This window comes from Capricornis sumatraensis, chromosome 9 (assembly GCF_032405125.1).
Source record: "Capricornis sumatraensis isolate serow.1 chromosome 9, serow.2, whole genome shotgun sequence".
Lineage (NCBI taxonomy): Eukaryota > Metazoa > Chordata > Mammalia > Artiodactyla > Bovidae > Capricornis > Capricornis sumatraensis.
The window spans coordinates 15,537,046-15,560,164 of NC_091077.1; the positions used below are offsets into that span (position 1 = coordinate 15,537,046).

Here is a 23,119-nt window from a genome sequence, read left to right on the forward strand (position 1 = left end):
CAAGAGGCTCTTTTATATGAGGTGGGGGAGGTGTCAGGGAAGGATTCTCTTTAACTTTTTAATTTTAAGAATCTGCCTCCAATGCAGGTTCTATCCCTGGGTTGGGAAGATCCCTTGGAGAAGGGAATGGCTACCCACTCTAGTGTGCCTGGGAGAATTCCATGGACAGGAGCCTGAAGGGCTACAGTCCATGGGGTCACAAAGAGTTGGACACAACTGAGCAACTAACACTTTCACTTTTAAATTTTATATTGGAGTATAGCTGATTAACAATGTTGTAATAGTTTCAGGTGGACAGCAAAGGGACTCAGCCATACACATATATGTATCCATTCTCCCCCAAACTCCCCTCCCATACAGGCTGTCACATAACATTGAACAGAGTTCCCTAAGCTACATGGTAGGTCCTTGTTGGTTATTCATCTTAAACATAGCAGTGTGTACATGTCCATTCCAAACTCTCTAACTATTCCTCCTCCCCATCCTTCTCCTTTAAAAAAAAACAAAAAAGCCTTTTTCCCTGAATTTAATTCTATTAAATTCATTGCTAAGATAGAAATAAATTGAGAGGTTTCACATCACAAATCTGGCTTCATTGTGATAACATTTGTCCAGAGCCATAGACATCGGGGTACGTGGTCTGCACTCTCCTCAGTCCCCTGCACCCCGAGTCTCTTGTGCATCCCAGCTTTACCTGAGTCTGACCTCAAGGGCATTTCAGCACACTATCTTCGGGGGTGGCAGTCAAGCCACAGATAGTACTGGCGTTTCAAGTGGGGAACAAGAACACAGCAGGTTATTGGATAGGGAAAAAAATACAAGGAACTAAGCATAGAAGACTAAATGGGACAAACCATAATGAGATGCCACCTACAAGCCATTCGTATGGCTGTGATTAAAAACAAAAAAACAAGGCTTCCCTGATGGTCCAGTGATTAAGATCCTGTGGTTCCAAGGTAGGAGGTGCAGTTCGATCCCTGATCAGGTAACTAAGATCCCACACACCTCGACCAAAGATCCTTCATGCCGCAACTAAGACCAGGCACAGCCAAAATTTTAAAAAATAAATAAAACTACCATGTGATCCGGCAATTGAAATCAGGGATTTTGATATTTGCACACTCGTGTTCATAGTATTATTCACAAGAGCCAAAAAATGGAACAAACACAAGTGTCCATCTGTAGGTGAACGCATAAATAAAATGTGTATATACACAGTGGAATATTATCCAGCCTGAAAAAGGAAGAAAGTTCTGAAACATGCTCTAAATGGATGAATCTCCAGGACATTGTCTAAAGGAAATTGGCCAGATCCAAAAAGATAACTACTGTATAATTCCATTTATATGAAGTCCCTTGTTGTTCAGTTGCTCAGTTATGTCCAACTCTTTGCGACCCCATGGACTGCAGCACGCCAGGCTTCCTTGTCCTTTACTGTCTCCCAGAGTTTGCTCAAACTCATATCCATTGAATCAGTGACGCCATCCAATCATCTCATCCTCTGGTACCTACTTCCTTCTCCTCTTGCCCTCAATCTTTCCCAGCATCAGGGTCTTTTCCAGCTCTTCACATCATGACTGGAGCTCCAGCTTCAAGCAACAGTCCTTCCAATGAATACTCAGGGTTGATTTCCTTTAGGATTGACTGATTTGATATCCTTGCTGTCCTTGAAGTTCCCAGTGCAGTCAAACTCCCAGAAACAGAAAGTAGGACAGAAAGTGGGTGCCTGGGGCTGGGGAGGAGGAGGGGAAGTTGGTGTTTAATGGGTACAGGCTTTCAGTTTTGCAGGAGCAAAGAGCTGGATGGTGAGCAAGGTTGCACAACAAAGCAAATGTGCTGAACGCTGCTGAACTGCACACTTTAATTTGGTTAAGATGGTAAACTTCAGGGCTGCCTTGGTGGTCCAGAGGCGAAGACCCCGTGCTTCCAACACAGGGAGCCTGTGTATCATGCTTGGTCAGGGAACTAGATTCCACGTGCTTCAACTAAAGATCCGGCTCATCCAAATAGGACTTCCCTTGAGGGTCCTGTGGTTAGGAACTCAGAGATTTCACTAAACAGGACACAGGTGAATCCTTGGTCGGGGAACTAAGATCCCGTGTGCTGCACAGAACAGGCAAAAAAAAAAAAGACCAAATGTGGGGACAATGAGGCATCCAGAAATAACAGCAGAAGGGGTGGCATTGCTGGAGCCCAGGAATTGTGGGAGCTGGGAGGAGACCAGTCCAAGGCACAGAGAGAGGAGATTCTAGCCTCTCCCCTCCTCCAGGCCCCGCCTCCCGCCAGGACCCCCCTCCCGCCAGCGCCCCTTTGTGCTGAACCCACTAGGACGTGGGAAACAGGGTTCCCTGCAGGACCTGGCCCAAGGGCAGAGCACCCGGAGTATGGAGGCAGTGGGTGGGAAAAGGTGCAGACTGGCTAGAGTTGCGTGACTTTGGACCCATCCGAGCCTCCGTTTCCCCACCTGCAAACCGGGCGATGCTAATCCCCGCCTCCCGGGCTCCGCGGGTGGCGGGTGTAGCGGTGGCAGAGGGAAGCACCGGGAGCCGCCGGGACTGCGATCTTTTCTGTGTCCACAGGGTGGCACTTCCTTCCTTCCTTCCACCTTTTGTCTTGGGAAGGTTCCAAACTGCCTCTGGGGGCGAGAGCTGAGCGGACCGCACAGGAAGCGTCCGGGGCCTGCAGGCGGGCGCTCGATAATTGGTTGATTGACTGACTCCATGCTCAGCCGCGTGGCAAACCGGACAAATGAGCCTGAACATCCCGGGCGCGCGCGGGAGGGGCCAGGCAGTGGCCGAGAGCGCTGAGTGGGGAGGGTAGGCAGGACTTGGTGGTGGTGGGGTGGTCCCCGGGCAGAAGGAGAGCCTGGGAGAGACTGGAGGTGATGGAAGTTGCTGATCCTTGGCCTGGGCAGTTTTCTGTTGACGGAGGGAGTAGTAACTGAAATCCTTCCTCGGCGCCCCCAGCGTGCCAGTGAGTGTGAGACACACACAGGATTAGAGTGTCAGGAAAAATAAGAGCAGACCCTTCTTGGGAATTAACTGTCTGCAGCCTCTCTGTGGCGGCCGAAGGAGGGGCCAGGCCCAGAGCCCATTTTACAGATGGGAAATGGGAGGCTGGGGTCACTGAGCTCGGGTCCCAAGCTTCTGGCGAGACCTAGATGCCCTGCCTTTTTATCCTTCAATAGCGGCAGCCTAAAAGGCAAGGCCGTGGTGGTGAACCTCTCTGGGCTCACAGGGGGTCCCCTGGAGAAAGGCGTGGTTGTCACTCAGGTAAGATGAGGGGCAGCCGGCCGGCTGCTTGGAGTTGGTCTGTGGGCTCCCCCAAAGGGGTGGGGAGCAGACTGGAGCTTGGGAGCTGCTGTCCCTGGGGACAGGGTGTGGGCAGGTGACTCTGAACTCCCGCCTCTCCAAGAGGCTCAACAGCTCTGACCAACAACAGCCGGGTAGTGGGAGGAATTTGCTCCTCCAAGCCTGACACCCCAGTTGACATCCTCTGCTGCCTCCACCCCCAACCCCCAGCCCCCACAGGCATCTGAAACCACAGCTGCCTGTGGTGAGTCAGGCTGGAGCCTGCGGGGCTGAGCCCAGGTCCGTGGGAGGAAAGAGGGGAAGGCAGGGAAGGGGGAGAGCTGTCCGCATGCCGGCCCCTCCCCCATGGTGGGGGGCAGGGCCCCTCTCCTCTAGGCAGTGAATTCCCTTAGTGATGAGGTGATGAGAGCGGCTGAGAGTTGGAATTTGAGCAAATACAGGTCACATCACCCACCCCATGGTGTGGAGTGGAATTGAGAAGCGGGGGAACAGCCCCCAGGACTCCTGGGTCCTGTCCAGCCTCCCCTCCAGGCAGCTCAGGTTTCAGCTCTGACTCCTGCCCTCCGTGGAGGGGCTCCACCCTCCCCGGCACAGCTGCTCTGCTTACATCACAGCCTCCTCTCCCAAGCTGTGCCTATGACTGGGCAGAAGGCTGGGAGCTTGGGGGTGCAAAGCAAATCCATTCCCCTAGTCGGCTGGGCCTCTGCACCATGACCTGTGTCAAGAGGGCAGTGTCAGACTCTCCTTTCCCAAGCCCCAACTCTGAGCTCCCCCACCCCACCCCCGGAATCTGAAAATCCTCCTCATTTCTCACTGTGGACTGCAGGCCTGGCTTGATCCAGCCCCATGGCCTCTCATTCTCTCCTTGCTGGCCTCTTTGCTGTCTCTGAACCTTTGTACTTGCTGTTGCCTCTGCCTGGGTCACTGTCTCCATACTTTTGTCCCCTGGGGGCTCAGGTCTGTCTGGGCTCAAATTACTCCTGCTCCCAGGGGCCTCCAGGAGGCTCTGCCTTCATCAGCTGTGACGCCGTTCGTGAGCAGCTTACCTTCACTGTGCTTTGGTTCCATCACTGCAGGACACGGGCCCAGCACACAGCACTTGCTCATGGCCTCCACAGTAGTGTGGCTCCCTGGAGGGGGCCTGACAGGTCACAGATGTCCGCTGCACACTGCTGAGGCACGTGAGGAGGCCACCAGGGGGTCCTAGAGCCTTCCTGGGGGTGGTCCACGCACTGTCGTGTCTCTATTGAGCCCTTGCGGTCAATCTTCCCAGCTTCTCCCCAGCCTCAGCCCATCAAGGTTGCCAGAGGTCCAGGTGAGATGTTCGGTCGGCCTCTCCACTCCATATACCCTTGCCTATTTTCTCCAGAAACACCAATTAAAAGCCAGGTTGTGTAAGAGATATGGGTTCAATCCCTGGGTCAGGAAGATCCCCTAGAGTAGGAAATGGCAACCCACTCTAGAATTCTTGCCTGGAGAATTCCATGGACAGAGGAGCTCAGTGGGCTACAGTCCATGGGGTCGCAAAGAGTCAGACACAACTGAGGCGAATTAGCGTTTAGCAATGTAACTTTAGTGTTTTAAAGCAGTCTTCAAACATTACTTTCTGAGATGTCAGTTATATGAAAATTTATGAAAGCATAGAAAACGGATTGAAAGACAATCATTGAAATGTTAGCTGTGTTGTCTCTAGGCAAAAAAAAAGCCAGGTTGGCCAGGTGTGTGGAAACCAGACCAGCAACCACTGATTACTAAGGACTTCAAGTGCTCTGTTGCCTGCCAGAGCTCTACCAAGGACAGGCTTGAGTTCCAGTTCTTGGTCTCTTTCCACCTGGGTAACCTTGGATAAGAGGCAGGCGCCTCAGAGTCCATTTCTCATCTATAGAGCCAAGAGTCTCTCTCCTCCATGGACCCTGGGGGGCCCCTGCTGGATTCAGCCTCCCAGAGAGGGGGTGTCAGTGTGACTTTGGGCAACTGACTGGACCAAGCTGTGCCTCGGTTTTCCTACCTGTAAAATGGATCCCCCTCACCAGCTTGGGGTGGTGCTGGGCTGAGGGGATGCCAGAAGAGGAATGGGGTGGGTGTGTGGGGTCAAGTCTCAGTTCTGGGGGCACCAAGGTTTGGGTTCTGTGCTCCCTTCCTGGTGGTAGGGGGGAAGCTGATCCTGCACCCCCATCAAAGCTGGCCTAGTGTTCAACGTGCCCCTAGCCAGCCTTCATAATCTGGGAAAAGGCTGGTGGCTGCTGATGGGCTGGCTCTCAGAGGGAGAGCAGGCGGGGCAGGGGTGGGGGTGCAGGCTGGAGGCCGTGGGCCAAGGCCATCCGGGCGTCTGGCCAGTGTTGGGCAGTGAGTCAGGGCCCAGGCATGCAGAAGGCCAGGGCCTCCCCGGCCCCTGTAGCTCAGGCACCTCCCTGAACCCGCCCATCGGGCCCCACTGGGCTGTGTGCCTCACCCCCTTGCTCACTCCTTGGGCTGGTCTCAGGGGGCTTCCTGGGGAGATTGGACATGGCCCCTCTGAATCTTGTCCATACAGCCTCCTTCAAATGTCAAATGTCCTTCTTCTTGGTCACTGAGCTCTGGGCAGGCAGGCAATGCCTCCTAGGCCCCTCCCTGAACAAAGCCACTGCTTGGAGGGGGGTGTGATTATGGCAGGGAAGCAGATCCCTGGGGAAGGGGCTCAGGCCCTGAGCTGGGGCCCAGAGAAAACTTTGCCTTTAACTGTACCTGCCTTCCATCACCAGCTTTCTCTCCTAGGGACTCTATGCCCATAAATTTGAACTAGAGGGAAATACACTTCTCTGCCAGCCCTGGGACCCTCGGCTGGGCCTCAGTCCTCTCAGGGCAGGGAGCCCTCCTGGCACCTTCATTCCTGCAGGGGAGCAGGTGGAGGCTGGCTGTGTCAGCAGGACACAGCCCTGAGTAGGTCCACCCCCCCACCAACCCCCAGGGTTTTCAGGATAGGGGTTGGCTCCCAGTATCTACAGGGTGGAGGCCAGGGTTACTGCCAGATTATCCTATGATGTTCAGGACAGCCCCCAGCAGAGTGACTGGCCCCAGCACTGCAAAGGCTGAGGCAGGAAAACCCTGGCCTAGGTCAAGTCTTTTGCCCTTTGGAGGCCAAAGGTACCAATGCAGGGCTCTGCTTCTTTTCCACATCATAAAACTCTGCCAACCTTGAAAATGAAAACAGCCCAGGAGGGCTTATGGGAACATAGCCTTGAATATGTAAAGCCAGGCCCTCAGCATTAAAGCAGGGCCTCTGAAGTTCTGGGAAACTTGTGGGCCATATGGCCTTGGGATGCTTGCATTTCAGTGACACTAGTAACCCCTTTTTGGGGTCTATCTCCTGGACCCAACAGGCAGGATTACTTGCCCTAGGACCTCCAAGGGGTATGGGAATGAACTATTTTTAGTGCCCATTTGATGTACTCAGGTGCTGCTAGAACTTACTGTTCCTTCTGCCTAGAAATGTCCTTCTCTGATCAAGAAATACAAATTGTACTTATTGTAAGTTGTACAGAGGTGCACAAAACCCAACACCCAGAAATTCATGTAACTGCTGAATCTACTGGCTTCAGGCAAAGCTGTATCCAGGAGGCACTTGATAGCAAAGGGACCCTACTTCTCACTTGCTGCCCTCAGACAGGTAGGGAGGCTGGCCATAAACTTCTACTGGTAGTAGCACCTCAGTCACTGAGGATGGGGGTTAGGTGAATGCATTGATTGGCTGGCCCAGGCTTTGGCGGCATGCTCAGTCAGTGGGGGTTTATTATGGGTGTCTGTGATAGTAAAACTAAACTAAGAAAGACACACACAGCAGGTTAGCCCCTGCACCCAAGAAGTCCAGTATTTATATCCAGTTCCACCATCATCAGAGAACCAGGTTCTTATCATTTCTAGAGAATGTCGCCCCTCCTCGTGTGGCAATACAGCTGCCAGGGCTCCAGCCATCACACCCAAATTCCAGAAAATAGAGGGGAAGGGAAAGGGGATACTCCCTTGGCTTTAAAGGAGAAATCACATACAACACTTCTTTTTACATTTCATTGTCCTGATTTTAACTGCAAAGGAGACTGGGGAAAGTTGTGTTTTGATTTGGGCAGTTAAAAGGAGTTTCTTACCAAGTTGTGAAGAAATATTAGGGAGGCAACCAGTGGTCTCCAATACACAGTCCACCCTGGAGCCAGGGATGGGCCCCTACATAACCTCTTTGTGACTGGCTCTTCCTTTCGAGTCCCAGCATGACCACCCCCATCCTCTGGGGGGCAGGTTCCCTTCCCGGCTGAGATCCCACAGCACCCTGGACACTCTCTAGCCTGAGGGTGGCATCCAATCACTTCTGACTCCTCCGTCGGCTGAAGAGATCCTTGGCACCTTCACGTTGTGTCTTCACCTTGGGCACACAGCAGCACTCAAGAGACTGAACCGATAGAAAAGGGGCCACACTGGAATCCCAGATGAAGACCTGGAATCTGTTACTGGCTACCACGGTGTCATTGGCATGCACTGTTATAGATGTGAAGTTGCAGCCCTGGCAAGGTTAAGTGGGTTCTTTGATTACCTAGTCCAGCAACCGAGGCCAAAGTCAGGAGGGTGGAACGGGCGGGGGTGGGGAGAAAATCAATAAAAAACAAAAACTCATTTATGTGTCAACATTTAATTTTAAGTTGATCTCACCACCAAGGCACTGACCACCCACCACAGCTGATTCCCACTGAGTGGGGCTGTGCGACACAGTCCCAGAGGCTCCGGGCTACCACTCCGTGTCCACCAGATTCCAGAGATAGTCACTGATGAACTTCTTAGAGAGCTGGGTGCTGTCCAGGTGGATGGGCTGGGCAACGCTGGGGCCGTGGTGGACTGAGAGCGTGGATGTAAGGAAAGAAAGCATGCACTGCCCTCTCCCTCAACCCCGTGACAAAAGGATACTGCCTTGCAATTGTTATTATTAAGATACTTAGAGGGGCTTCCCTGGTGGCTCAGCAGTGAAGAATCTGCCTGCCAATGCAGGAGATGGAGGTTCAATCTCTGGTCCAGGAAGATCCCACATGCCACAGAAGAACTAAGCCTGTGCGCCACAAATACTGAAGCTGTGCGCCCTAGAGCCCGTGCTCCACAACAGGAGACGCCACCACAGTGAGAAGCGCACACTGCAATTAGAGCAGCCCCTGCTCTCCGCAGCTAGAGAAGCCCGTGCAGCGACAAAGACCCCCCACAGCCAAAACGAAACAGACGAAGCTTAAAAAGAGAGACTGAAACACATTTTCATAAGCAGAAAAGTAAATCCTGACAGTGTATTTAAAAAATTATGGCAAAATCTATGTAATTTATATTGACCACCGTAAACATTTTCAGGTGCCCTGTCAAGTGGCATTTAGTATATTCACGCTGATGTGCAACCATCACCATTCATCTCCAGAACTCATTTTGTAAAACTGAAAAGTCAAAGTCACTCAGTTGTGTCTGACTCTTTGCGACCCCATGGACTGTAGCCTGCCAGGCTCCTCTGTCCATGGAGTTGTCCAGGCCAGGATATTGGAGTAGGTAGTCATTCCCTTCTCCAGGGGATCTTCCCAACCCAGGAATTGAACCAGGGTCTCCTGCACTGCAGGTGGATTCTTTACCAGTTGAGCTCCCAGGGAAGGGCCTTGTAAAACTGAAACTCTGTCTCCATTAAACACTGACTCCCCCTACCCCACCCTGATCATCCTCATCTTACTTTCTGTCCTCAAGAAACTGACTCCTCTAGAGATCTCAGGTGGGTGGAATGATATAGTACTGGCTTTTTGTGTCTGATTTATTTCACTCAGCATACTATACCGTGGGTTCATCCTCGGTGTAAACTGTGTCAGGATGTCTTCATTTTTTAGGGCTGAATAATATTCCACCATGCGGGTGGACCACGTTTTGTTTATCTGCTGATAGATGCTTGGGTTGCTCCCACCTTTGGGCTCCTGTGAACAGTGCTGCTGTGGGCTCCTGTGAACAGTGCTGCTGTGAACATGGATGTACAAACACCTGTTCAAGTCCCTGCTTTCACTCTTTTGTGGGTACACCCAGAGCGAAATTGGGTCATATTCCAATTCCCAGAAGTGGAATTGTTCATACGATCATGCTGTTTAGTGTGTGGGATCTGCCATAGTGTCTGCACCGTCTAATTCTCCCCAGCAGTGCCCAGGGTTTCACGTTCCCCACAAAGGATACTGCCTTTGATCATCCCAGGCTCACACTCATAATCCCACTCGATTTTACTAATTCGGCGATAAAGTTGAGCCACGTACCTGTGCGAGAAGACAAAAAAAATAGAGAAAAGAAGTCATTCCAGGGTTAACTCTAGCAAAGATCCATGGGCTACAGACACACACACACACTCACAGGGATATGCACTCACATCACATCTATGGACCTACACAGCTGAAGGGATGGTGACTGTCGTATCCTCGTCGACTTCCTTCTCTTGTCTTTCGAGATCCGCCTCAATCTCCTTGAGCTCCTTCAGTTCTCTTGTGAGCTGAGTAAAGCAGGTAGTTAAGGATCCCTGGTTTTGGAGGCAGGGCTGCCCACATGCTCACACCTCACACCAACCTTGTCAGCCCCGAGCCATTGGCTCTAGGTGTGTTTTCTAGCATGAACAGGTGCCTCCCAGGTGGGGCTGGGGTCCAACCATTCCGCACATGCAGGAAAGGATATAGGAGGCTGGCCTTCAGACGGGCGTCCTCCTCGCTGGCCCTCTGAAGCTCAGCTTCAAGCTGCCGCAGCTCGACACCACCCTGGTGTGCCTGCTCCTTTGCATCCAGGAGGTTCTGGGCCACCTCCTTCTCTGCGGTGAGGATCTCTGCAGGGTGGGGTGAAGTCTGAGCCCCTCAACTCAGGCTCCCCAGGAGAGCCCCGGAGCAGAGGGTGGCCTCAGCTCCCCCATCTACGCCCACTTCCATTTGTGGCTCCCAGACCCATCGTCCTATTTGCAAATACCCACCAGGGTCCCACCTGGAATCTGACTCAGTGTATCCACTTCACCAAGTCACACCTGAATTCAGCAGGCAAAGAAACTCCAGTCCCTCTTGGTCCACCTAGTCTTTATGTATGACATCACTCTCCAGCCCGTTGCCCAGACAACAAGCCCAGGACTCACTCTCTGGATGCAGTTGGCCACCCATCCTGGCAGGGCCCCTCCTTCCTCGTGCTGGTCCTTCATCCCTCCAGGACCACCCTGTCAGCCCCCCTGCGTTGCTTTGGCCGCTCCTGTTGCTGGTCTGTGCTGCTCTCTGCCTTCAGAGTGGCTGCATCAGAGGCTGAATGCTAAGCCACTCCTCTGCTCAAAGACCTCCCAGGGTCCCCCCAGTGTCTCCAGGATAAGGTCTAGGGGCACCTTCGCCCTCCTTGCCGACCTCCTTTCTCCTTGCTTTTCTCCCAAGCATGTGTTTTCCCTCTGTTCCGGCTGCAAAGATGCTTCATTAATGCGTGCAGACATGCCATGTTTTCTCATGTGTTTTCCTGGGGCCCTGCCTGCCTGTCCTCCAGGGATGCTCCCATCGGGCACACCCGTTCCCAGCCTGAGGACCTCCTGGATAATGCCCAAGTCAGGCGGAATGGACACTGTCCTCTCCCTCCTGGGGCATGACCGTGCTCCTAGCCATCACCCTGGCCTATTTACTTCTTGTCTCTCTTCTTCAAGGCACAAATTGTGTCTTACAGTCGCTAGATATCAGCCAACACCTACTCAGAATAAATGTATTTGGAACGGAACATCTGAAAAGATCAAAAACACCCTAAGAAGGTTACTGTGTTCCTTCTCATTGAGTCAGAGAAACTGGCCAACCCAGAGAAGACACAGATGACAACGCTTCTCAGAGGGCCAGTGTTCGTTTACAAACTTAGATCCAGTTAATTTTTAATCAAAGCGCTACATGTCTATGGTTGTGAAAATTTAAACACACACTTGCGCATGCACACACACACACACACACACTCCTCTCTAAGCCTCTCCACCCTCTGAAGCAGCCACTTAAACTCCTCACTGTTTTCTCTGGCATCAGCCTTCATATTTCTAAATAATTTGCTTATGCTGCTATTTCTTGACCTGTGTTAGACGGTGCCTGCTGACTTCCTGTCGGAGAGCTGGGGGTCTGGCTCTCTTACGCAGCCTTCCCGCCCCTTCTCCAGGCACCGTCCGAACCATAGCCAAGCCTCCTGGATGTTCAGTCTAAGCCGACACTGCCTACATGTGTGCTCTGGCCACGGGTGACCGGGGAGCCCTAACTCACTGTGTACTCTCACAACCCTCTGAGGGCGGCTTAGCCCTCCTTGCATTCGAGAGGCTATGAACAGAAGTTCAAAGAAGTGACTTGTCCACAAACTTAGCTCCGAAGCCGGGATCTGAACTGGATTCTTTATTTTGGCCATGCTGGGCAGCGTGTCGGATCTTCCCCGACCAGGAGTTAAACCCGAGCCCCCTGCAGTGGAAGCATGGGTCTTAACCACTGGACTGCTGCCAGGGAAGAACCTGAACTGGATTCTTTGATCAAACCCCAGCACCCTAGAATGCTGACTCTTCTCTCCTTGCCCCAAATCCATCCATTCTGCTGAAACCCAGGCAGGTTGGGTTATGTGGACCTTCTCCCCAACCACCCACGGAAGTAGAGTTAATGGAATGGGAGGAGAAAAGGAAGGAGGAGGAGGAGGAAAGAGCAGAAGACCCGGCCCAGGACGTCCACCACGCTTAGCAGTTGCCGTTTTAGTTGCTAAGTCATGTCTGACTCTTATACGACCCCATGGACTGTAGCACACTAGGCTCCTCTGTCCAAGGGATTTCCCAGGCAAGAATACTGGAGCAGGTTGCCATTTCCTTCTCCAGGGGATCTTCTCCACCCAAGGATTGAACCCCAGTCTCCTGCATTGAAAGGCGGATTCCAACATGCTTAGAACCAACATCCAAACTGCCCCCTGGGGGCTAGCAGGCTCTGGCTACTGCTGACCTCATCCACCTCTTTCTCCTGGGTCTCCAGGCTCATTCTCACCTCATGACCTTGTCCCTGAGAGAACCGTCTGCCAAGATCACTCCTCCCCCGCAGGCATCCTATGGTTAGCTCCCAGCTCATTCAAGTTTCAACCCAAACGGCACCTCCTCATAAAGTGTAATTGTCAAAAGGCATTACAAATCCCTGGCACTGAAACCACAGTGGAAAACTCGATGACATTTCCTCAAAAAAAAAATTAAATATCAAATTATCATCTGATCCAGCATTTCCACTTCTGGGAAAATACAAAAACAGAATTGAAAGCAAGGACTCAAAGAGATTATTTTGTACCCTCCTTTCACAGCAACATTATTCACAACAGCCAAGAGGTGGGAGCAGCCCAAGTGTCCAGTGATAAATGGATAAACAAAATATAGCGTATCCATACGATGGCATACTGGAGATGATGGTGGTAATGGTTATACAACAATGTGAATGTGCTTAATGCTGTTGAATTGGACACTTAAAAATAGTTAAAATGGTAAACCTCACATTACGTCAACTTTACCACAATTAAAAAAAAAGTTTGAAGCCTTTAAAAGACCCAAAATACCCTGATGCTAAGAAAAGCTGCAATATGGGCAGCCCCCACCTCCACCTCTTTCAAGGGCACAGTGCTATGCAAGCGTCATTTCTGTGAATTTCACTTTGAGTCATCAAAGGGGTGCTTCAGCAGCCCCATTTCACAGATGAGGAAACTGAGGCTCGAGAGGGAAGCCACTGGACTGGGACCACAGGGCTCATGAGTTAAGGGCTGAAATGCTTAGCCCATCACCTCCTGACAAATTCATTTTTCTTGTCTATCCCCTCCCTCAGCCGGCTAGAGTATCAGCAGCCCCCGCACCCCAGGGGTTGTGTTTGCTCTATTCCCTGCTGTCACCCCAGGGCTGGCACTATGCCTGGGCACAGTAGGTGCTCAGTAAAACATCTGAACAACCTCAGCAGGAAGATGTGGATTATTTATTGTTACAACCAAGTTAGAGGAAAAAGAGGCATTGCGAGGTTAAGTAAGTCACCTCAAATCTCACAGCTGGGAAGTGGGAATGCTGAGATTCAAACTCGGTGTTTTGACACTTGAGTTTCAATTCAAACCGAGTACCCCAGCTCCTGCTCACAGAGCGGCAGAGCCTGCAAACTCATATATTCACCACTAAACCCCCTGGGTGGCTCAGATGGTAAAGAATCCGCTTGCAATGCGGGAGACCTGGGTTCGACCCCTGGATTGGGAAGATCCCCTGGAGGAGGGTACGGCAACCCACTCCCGTATTTTTGCCTGGAGAATCCCCATGGACAGAGGAGCCTGGTGGGCTACAATCCTTGGGGGTCGCAAAGAGTCGGACAGTACTGAGCGACTAACACACAAACCCCCGCTGCTATCCTGAAGCTCACTGCATGGATGGGGAAACTGAGGCTCAGAGGGGACAATGCTCACCTGCACGGGGAAATAGGTTAGGGGAAGGGGCGCCCAAAAGGGAGGAGGTTCGTGACTGGCTTGGCCACCGCTCCCATTACACGGACCCCGGCTGCCCCTCGCCCCGCCCGCCCAGGTCCTCACCTCGCAGCCACTTCTCGGCGCCGTCTTGCGTCTCCAGCAGCCGCTCCACCGTCTGCTCGTGGCGCCCCAGTAGCCGCCGTTGCTGCGCCTCCGCGCGATTGGCGCCCAGCAGGCTCAGCAGCCCCTGGCTCACCTCCTCCATATCGCGGAAGGCAGCCATGACTACTTTAGAACCAATCCCGCGCAAATTTAACTGTCTCCCTGGGCCCCGCCCCCTCCCGGAGAGCCTCGTTTCCATTGGGTTGATCCCACGTCAGTCATCAGCGAATGAGGGCGGCTGCTTCGAGTCGGACAAGTGCGCCTGCGCCAGCTCCTCCGTCAGTCATTGGAGAAGGCCAGTCCGCGCAGGGAGGGCGTGCCTCTGCAGTCCTGCCTGATGGTCCTGCCTGATCCGCCTGTGCTGGCTGGAGAGCGGCTGCAAGAGCTTCAAACTTTCTTTCTTACCAAATTCAGTGCCTGGTGCTTCCAGGTTGGGGTTCTAGGGACTAAGCTGATAACTGCCTCACGTGGAACCGACGTTCTGTGGTGTGTGCATGGGATACTCACAATAAACATAAATAAGTAAAGTCTTTAAGAGGCTGCATAGCAAAATGGAGTCTGCAACCAGATTTATTGGGTTTCAACCCCAGATTTGCCACTTACTGGCTGTGTTACTGGGCTTCCGTGGTGACTCAGTGGTAAAGAATCCGCCTGCTAAGGCAGGAGACCCAGATACCACCCCTGGGTCAGGAAGATCCTGTGGAGGAGGAAATGGCAGACTACTCCCGTATTCTTAACTGGGAAATCCCATGGACAGAGGATCCTGAGGGGACTACAGTCCAAAGGGTGGCAAAGACTCGGACTTAGCGACTAAACAACAGCAATAAGCTGTGCTACCCCAGGCCAATTGCTTCATCCCTCTGCTCTTCACATTCCTCTTCAGCAAAATGAAGGTCATCATAGAGTCTGCTCTAAGAGTTGGCTTGAGAGTAAATGATCCTATCGACAAAACAGAAATGGACTCACAGACATAGAAAATGGACTTGTGATTGCCAAGGGGGAGGAGGAAGGGAAGGAGATGGACTGGGAGTTTGGGGGTAGCAGGGCTTCCATGATGGTTCAGCAGATAAAGAATCCACCTGCAATACAGGAGACTCAGCAGATGTGGATGAGATTCTTGGGTGGGGAAGAGCCCCTTGAGAAGGAAATAGCAACCCACTCCAGTCTTCTTGCCTGGAAAATCCCACGGACAGAGGAGCCTCGTGGCTACAGTCTAAAGGGTCGCAAAGTTGGACACGACTGAAATCTAAGCACTCACTGACTCAGATGCAAACTATTACATTTAGAATGGATAAACAACAAGGTCCTACAATATAGCACAAAGAATTACATCCAATCTCATGGAACAAATCCTAATAGAAAAAATATTTTAAAAGATATTATATATATGTGTGTGTGTAAAACTGTCACTTTGCTGTACAGCAGAAATTAGCACAACATTGTAAATCAACTATTCAGTTCAGTACAGTCGCTCAGTCGTGTTCGACTCTTTGCAACTCCATGAATCACAGCACACCAGGCCTCCCTGTCTATCAACAACTCGCGGAGATCACTCAAACTCATGTCCATTGAGTTGGTGATGCTATCCAGCCATCTCATCCTTTGTCATCCCCTTCTCCTGCCCCCAATCCCTCCCAGCATCAGAGACTTTTCCAATGAGTCAACTCTTCGCATGAGGTGGCCAGAGTACTGGAGTTTCAGCTTTAGCATCATTCCTTCCAAAGAACATCCAGGGCTGATCTCCTTTAGAATGGACTGGTTGGATGTCCTTGCAGTCGAAGGGACTCTCAACAGTCTTCTCCAACACCACAGTTCAAAAGCATCGTTCTTGGGTGCTCAGCTTTCTTCACAGTCCAACTCTCACCTCCATACATGACCACAGGAAAAACCATAGCCTTGACTAGACGGACCTTTGTTGGCAAAGTAATGTCTCTGCTTTTCAATTTGCTATCTAGGTTGGTCATAACTTTCCTTCCAAGGAGTAAGCGTCTTTTAATTTCATGGCTGCAGTCACCATCTGCAGTGATTTTGGAGCCCAAAAAAATAAAGTCTGACACTGTTTCCACTGTTTCCCCATCAATTTCCCATGAAGTGATGGGACCAGATGCCATGATCTTAGTTTTCTGAATGTTGAGCTTTAGGCCAACTTTTTCACTCACCTCTTTCACTTTCATCAAGAGGCTTTTTAGTTCCTCTTTACTTTCTGCCATAAGGGTGGTGTCATCTGCATATCTAAGGTTATTGATATTTCTCCCGGCAATCTTGATTCCAGCTTGTGCGTCTTCCAGCCCAGGGTTTCTCATTATGTACTCTGCATAGGAGTTAAATAAGCAGGGTGACAATATACAGCCTTGACGTACTGCTTTTCCTATTTGGAACCAGTCTGTTGTTCCATGTCCAGTTCTAACTGTTGCTTCCTGACCTGCATACAGATTTCTCAAGAGGCAGATCAGGTGGTCTGGTATTCCCATCTTTTTCAGAATTTTCCACAGTTTGTTGTGATCCACACAGTCAAAGGCTTTGGCATAGTCAATAAAGCAGAAATAGATGTTTTTCTGGAACTTTCTTGCTTTTTCGATGATCCAGCGGATGTTGGCAATTTGATCTCTGGTTCCTCTGCCTTTTCTAAAACCAGCTTGAACATCTGGAAGTTCGCAGTTCACGTATTGCTGAAGCCTGGCTTGGAGAATTTTGAGCATTATCTTACTAGCATGTGAGATGAGTGCAACTGTGTGGTAGTTTGAGCATTCTTTGGCATTGCCTTTCTTTGGGATTGGAATGAAAACTGATCTTTTTCATTGGCCACTGCTGAGTTTTCCAAATTTGCTGGCATATTGAGTGCAGCACTTTCACAGCATCATCTTTCAGGATTTGAAACAGCTCAACTGGAATTCCATCACCTCCACTAGCTTTGTTCGTAGTGATGCTTTCTAAGGCCCACTTGACTTCACATTCCAGGATGTCTGGCTCTAGGTGAGTGATCATACCATTGTGATTATCTTGGTAGTGAAGCTCTTTTTTGTACAGTTCTTCTGTGTATTCTTGCCACCTCTTCTTAATATCTTCTGCTTCTGTTAGGGCCATACCATTTCTGTCCTTTATCGAGCCCATCTTTGCATGAAATGTTCCCTTGGTATCTCTGATTTTCTTGAAGAGATCTCTAGTCTTTCCCATTCTGTTGTTCTCCTCTATTTCTTTGCATTGATTGCTGAGGAAGGCTTTCTTATCTCTTCTGGCTATTCTTTGGAATTCTGCATTCAGATGCTTATCTCTTTCCTTTTCTCCTTTGCTTTTCGCTTCTCTTCTTTTCACAGCTATTTGTAAGGCCTCCCCAGAGAGCCGTTTTGCTTTTTTACATTTCTTTTCCATGGGGATGGTCTTGATCCCTGTCTCCTGTACAATGTTACAAACCTCTGGCCATAGTTCATCAGGCACTCTATCTATCAGATCTAGTCCCTTAAATCTATTTCTCACTTCCACTGTATAATCATAAGGGATTTGATTTAGGTCATACCTGAATGGTCTAGTGGTTTTCCCTACTTTCTTTGACCAAGGTAAGGAGCTGTGGCTGTGCTTTGCTGGAGCAGCCATGAAGAGATACCCCACGTCCAAGAGATAACCCCACCCAAGTAAGACGGTAGGTGTTGCAAGAGGGCATCAGAGGGCATCAGAGGGCAGACACACTGAAACCATAATCACAGAAAACTAGTCAATCTAATCACACTAGCACCACAGCCTTGTCTAACTCAATGAAACTAAGCCATGCCCTGTGGGGCCACACAAGACGGGCAGGTCATGGTGGAGAGGTCTGACAGAATGTGGTCCACTGCAGAAGGGAATGGCAAACCACTTCAGTATTCTTGCCTTGAGAACCCCATGAACAATATGAAAAGGCAAAATGATAGGATACTGAAGGAGGAACTCCTCAGGTCAGTAGGTGCCCAATATGCTACTGGAGATCAGTGGAGAAATAACTCCAGAAAGAATGAAGGGATGGAGCCAAAGCAAAAACAATACCCAGCTGTGGATGTGACTGGTGATAGAAGCAAGGTCCGACGCTCTACAGAGCAATATTGCATAGGAACCTGGAATGTCAGGTCCATGAATCAAGGCAAATTGGAAGTGGTCAAACGGGAGATGGCAAGAGTGAACATTGACATTCTAGGAATCAGCGAACTAAAATGGACTGGAATGGGTGAATTTAACTCAGATGACCATTATATCTACTACTGCAGGCAGGAATCCCCTAGAAGAAATGGAGTAGCCATCATGGTCAACAAGAGAGTCCGAAATGCAGTACTTGGCTGCAATCTCAAAAACGACAGAATGATCTCTGTTTGTTTCCAAGGCAAACCATTCAGTATCACAGTAATCCAAGTCTATGCCCCAACCAGTAAGGCTGAAGAAGCTGAAGTTGAACAGTTCTATGAAGACCTACAAGACCTTTTAGAACTAACACCCAAAACAGATGTCCTTTTCATTATAGGGGACTGGAATGCGAAAGTAGGAAGTCAAGAAACACCTGGAGTAACAGGCAAATTTGGCCTTGGAGTACGGAATGAAGCAGGGCAAAGGCTAATAGAGTTTTGCCAAGAGAACACACTGGTCATAGCAAACGCACTCTTCCAACAACACGAAAGAAGACTCTACACATGGATATCACCAGATGGTCAACACCGAAATCAGATTGATTATATTCTTTGCAGCCAAAGATGGAGAAGCTCTATAGAGTCAGCAAAAATGAGACCGGGAGCTGACTGTGGCTCAGATCATGAGCTCCTTATTGCCAAATCAACTGTACTTCAATAAATAAAAGAGTTGGCATGAGGGTTAAATAAGGTCAGTACCTGGTATTCAGTAAGTGCTAACCAGGTGTTATTGCTTCCCTGGTGGCTCAGTCAGTGGTGGTGCAATGCAGGAGACACGCGTTTGATCCCTGGGTTGGGAAGATTCCCTGGAGAAGAAATGGCAACCCACTCCAGTACTCTTGCCTGGAAAGCCCATAGACAGAGGACCCTGGTGGGCTACAGTCCATGGGGTTGAAAAGAGTTGTACACGATTGAGCACGCAGCATTTAAGGTCCCATATCAGTCGATTCTGAGTGAACTAAAAGGGATTACTATATAGGTGCTAAGTAAAACATATATAGGAAGCTAGTAGGTGAGGTATCCAGCTCTTACTGAACACCGTGCTGTGCAGGGTTACGGTACAGGAAAGAAAAACTGTTCACTTTTGTGAGGTGTCCCTCAAATGAGGTGAAGACATCAATGCAGCAGGTCATGACCAGTATTTTCTACAAAATACAATGGTGAAAAAAATCAGTGCATTGTGTACAAAAGGCGAGGTATTGTTTTGGGGAAACTCCAAACATTTGTCTACTGGGTGTGGCAGGTAGTATTTTCCAAAAAATAGCGACAGAAATAGTTCCAGCTTTGCCACTCCCTGTCAAGAGGCAGACTTCTATTCTTCTCTTGAACTTCAGCAGGATTTTGTGCAACTAACAGAATGTGGCAGAAGGGACGCTGTGTGACTTGCAAGCCTTGGTCAGAAACTAAGATGCATCTTTTGCCTGGTGCTAGCTTGCTTTCTCCTTCTCTCTCAGTTCCAGGATAGGCTCTCTGAGCCCATTTGCCATGTTGTGAGGAAGCCCAAGCCACATGAACTGTCTCCCAGAGAAGGGCCCAGAAAAAACCAGCATCAACCACCAGACAAGTGAGCACTGAAATGATTCTAGCCCCCAGCCTTTGAGCCTTCCCAGCTGACAGCAAGAGGAGCAGAAAGAGATGTTCCCAGCAAGCCCGCTCAAACCGCAGGTTTGTGAGCAAGATCCATGTTGCTGTTTAAAGCCAGTAAATTTGGAGGTAATTTGTGATGCAGTTGTAACCCCTGGATCCCTGGGTCACATGTGAAATTTGTGTCTTGCTGTGGGACATGTGAAAAATCATGAGGACCTCCCTAGCTGTCCAGTGGTTGAGAATCTGCCTTGCAGTGCTGGGGACACAGGTTCGATCCCTGGTCCGGGAAGATCCCACATGCCGCTGGGCAACTAAGCCCATGTGCCACAACTACTGAGCCCACACTCTGCAACAGATGAAGCCCGAACACCCTAGAGCCCATGCTCTGCAACAGAGAAGCTACCACAATGAGAAGCCCGTGCACCACAACTAGAGAGAAAGCTTGTCTACAGCGTTGGAGACCCAGCACAGCCAAAAGAGAATAAATAAAAAGATATAAATTATATTAAAAAAATTTTTAAGGTAAGGAAACCACTGAATTTAAAAAAATTTAAGGGAGTGCCGAAAGTCTTTTTAAAGACATCATTGAAACTCACTGCTCTAGTGACAAGACCTCACAGTAAGCAAAGAAATGAATGAGATCATTTCAGTCAGCCAGAAAGACTTGCTACGAGGGCAATAACACAGGGTCATAGGACAAAATCACTAGAGTTGGAGCAGGGGAGGGAAATGGCTTTAGGTTGGGGGCTCAAGGATGGATTCCCTGAGAAGGGGACATATGAATAGGAAGCTGATGAAAAGGAAGCAAGGCACAAAGCAGAGGAAAGAACAAGTTCAAAGGCTCCCGCGGTGTGGAAGTTTAATTTCTTTCTGTCTCTCTTCATATTTATTTATTTGGCTACACCAGGTCTTCGTTGCGGCTCTTAGGATCTTTAGTTGCAGCATGCACACTCCTAGATGTGGCATATGGGATCTAGTTCCCTGTCCAGGGATGGAACTCAGGCCCCCTGCCTTGGAAGCTCGGAGTCTTAACCTCAGGACCACCAGGGAAGTCCCAGCCGTTTAATTTCTTTAAGGAATGGTGAGGAGGTTGTCATGGCCAGAGAGGAGTGAGCAAGAGATTTCTCGAGTCTTTATTCTGATGCACCAGGAAGCACTGGGAGGTGTTACGTAGGGGAGAGTTAGGCAGGGGACTGGAATTGAGAGGACTTGCCAGCAAGCCTGGATGTGCAGAATGAAGAAGAGAAAGAAAGCTCCTGGGTGTTTGGCCCAAATACCTATTAGGTGGTGGTGGTATTGTGAGCAATGTGGAGAGGAACAGACGTGGAGGTGAGGGAGTGCGTGAAATGAAAGGTTTGGGGAAGGTCCCAGGGCCTGGAGGATGACTGTGTGGAGCTATCAAGAAAGCAGTTGCTTGGCTGTATGAGTCTGCAAAGGCATCTGGGCTGTGGATAGAAATTCAGGCTGTCAGGATGCAGCCAGTATCAGATGACAGCTCTCCTGGGGGAAGAGTAAGGAGAAGAGGAAGTTCAAGAACAAAAGCTCTGGGATTTCCCTGGTGGTCCAGTGGTTAAGACTCTGAGCTCCCAATGCAGGGGGCCCGGGTTCAATCCCTGGTCAGGGAACTGGATCTCACATGCCACAGCTGGGACCCAGGGCAGTCAAATGAATTAATTAAAAAAAAAAAAGAAGTTCCCCATCCTTTGTCTCATAAAGTGGCTTGCAGATACACAAGTGATGTCACCTTAGTAGTTTCCTGCAGGAATGTCTGTTTCCAGGCGTGGAGCTGGGACCCCAGAGTCAATGCTTATGGCATTGCTCACCCTCCTGATGGCGGAGTATCTGATGCTGAGTTTGCTTTGTTACCATCAGCTATGTGACCTTTGTTTGGTGTTAGGGGCTGACCTTCTCTGCGTTGAAAGGCAGGCACATTGCTGAGTGGAATAAAAAGGCGATAAGACCATGGATTCAGTTTCTGGCTCTGCAGATCACCTGTGACCTTGGCAAGTTCTTAACCTTTCTAAGCCATGAGCTAATGATAGCTCTTTTATCAGCTGGGAAAGGCTGTTCAAGAGATAAGCCATTCCAGGTTGCACCAGCAGAGCCTGAAAGATATAAACGCTTCTGTCGGAAAGGCCACTCACTTCACTGCCAAAAAATAAAGCAAGAACGACTCACAGCCATTATGATGGCTCCTATTAACAATAAATCATAAAGCAGAAGCTAAAGCTTTACAACAGTGTAAAGCAATTATTATATGTGCGTGCATGCTCAGTCAGTAAGTTGTGTCTGACTCTGCGACCTCATGGACTGTAGCCCGCCAGACTCCTCTGTGCATTGAATTTTCCAGGCAAGAATACTGGAGTGGCTTGCCATTTCCTTCTCCAGGGGATCTTACTGACCCAGGGATCAAACCCGCATCTCCTGCATTAGCAGGCGGATTCTTTACCGCCACCTGGAAGCAACTATACTTCAATAAAAATTAATTAAAATAAAAGTTTAAAAAATCAGAAAATAACAATTTGTTGGTGAAGAAATGGAGGAACTGGTTGGTGGGAATATAAACTGGGCCAACCGCTCTGGAACAAATTATAGCTATTCCTCAAAATACTAAAAATAGAACTACCACACGATCTAGCCATTGTACTTTTAGGTGTATACCCACCCACCCCCCCCACCAAGTTGAAAGCTGGGACTTTGTACACCCAGCACGATTTACAATAGCTAAAATGTGAAAGCAACCAAGTGTCCCTCAATGGATAAATGGATAAATAAAATGTGGTGTATACAATGGAACTTTATTCAGTCTTTAAGTACGAAAATTCTGCCACATGCTACAGCATGGATGAATGTTGAGTATATTATGCTAGGTGGGATAAGCCAGTCATATAAAGACGAAAACTCCCCACTTCCACTTACAAGAGGTCCTTAGAGTACTTGAATTCATGGAGACAGGAAAATGGAGTTGCTAACGGCTGGGGGTGGGGTGATGAAGTTAATGTTTAAAGGGGACAGAGTTTCACTTTGGGAAGATGAGATGGATGGTGGGGAGGGTTGCACAACAAGGTGAATGTACTTAATGCCACTGAACTTCACAGTTAGAAATAGTTTAGATGGTGAACGTTTGTTTTGTTATGTATATTTTGCCGCAAAAATAAACAGACTCGTATTTTTTAAAAAGCCAAACAAGACACTGGGTTTGGGGAGTGGGGAATGAAGTCTTCAGCAGGAGCTGAACATGGTAGCAAAGATGACGAAATGATCCTGGGTGACTGCTTACGAGAAAGAATTTTTATTTGTTTTTTGCCCGTGTCATGCAGCTTGTGAGATCTTTGTTCACCAAGCAGGGATCGAACCTGAACCACAGCAGTGAAAGCACCAAATCCTAACCTCTGGACTGCCAGGGAGTTTCTGAACAATATTTTTTTTCTTCGCAATTATCTTTTTAATTGGAGTATAATC

General features: G+C 49.5%; 1 protein-coding gene and 1 non-coding gene across 3 annotated transcripts; one reads left to right on the forward strand and one right to left on the reverse strand.

Moving 5' to 3' along the window:
* Positions 1 to 7,975: 7,975 nt before the first annotated feature.
* SPC24 (SPC24 component of NDC80 kinetochore complex) lies at positions 7,976 to 14,043 on the reverse strand. Of its 2 annotated transcripts, none has more exons than XM_068980978.1 (5): positions 13,884 to 14,043; positions 10,002 to 10,146; positions 9,722 to 9,826; positions 9,516 to 9,592; positions 7,976 to 8,171 (listed from the first exon to the last, which is right to left on the reverse strand). In XM_068980978.1, exons 1-5 carry the CDS (start codon positions 14,041 to 14,043, stop codon positions 8,065 to 8,067), a joined length of 594 nt encoding a protein of 197 aa, XP_068837079.1. In that variant the 3' UTR covers positions 7,976 to 8,064. The 2 variants fall into 2 exon arrangements, 1 of the variants encoding a protein (XP_068837079.1); XR_011145389.1 differs by having other exon boundaries at positions 8,152 to 8,171; positions 9,703 to 9,826.
* A 7,166-nt stretch (positions 14,044 to 21,209) lies between these two features.
* On the forward strand, positions 21,210 to 21,282 carry TRNAG-CCC (transfer RNA glycine (anticodon CCC)). The gene has a single exon. It is a non-coding gene; the product is annotated as a tRNA-Gly (tRNA).
* The last annotated feature ends 1,837 nt before the right edge of the window (positions 21,283 to 23,119 follow it).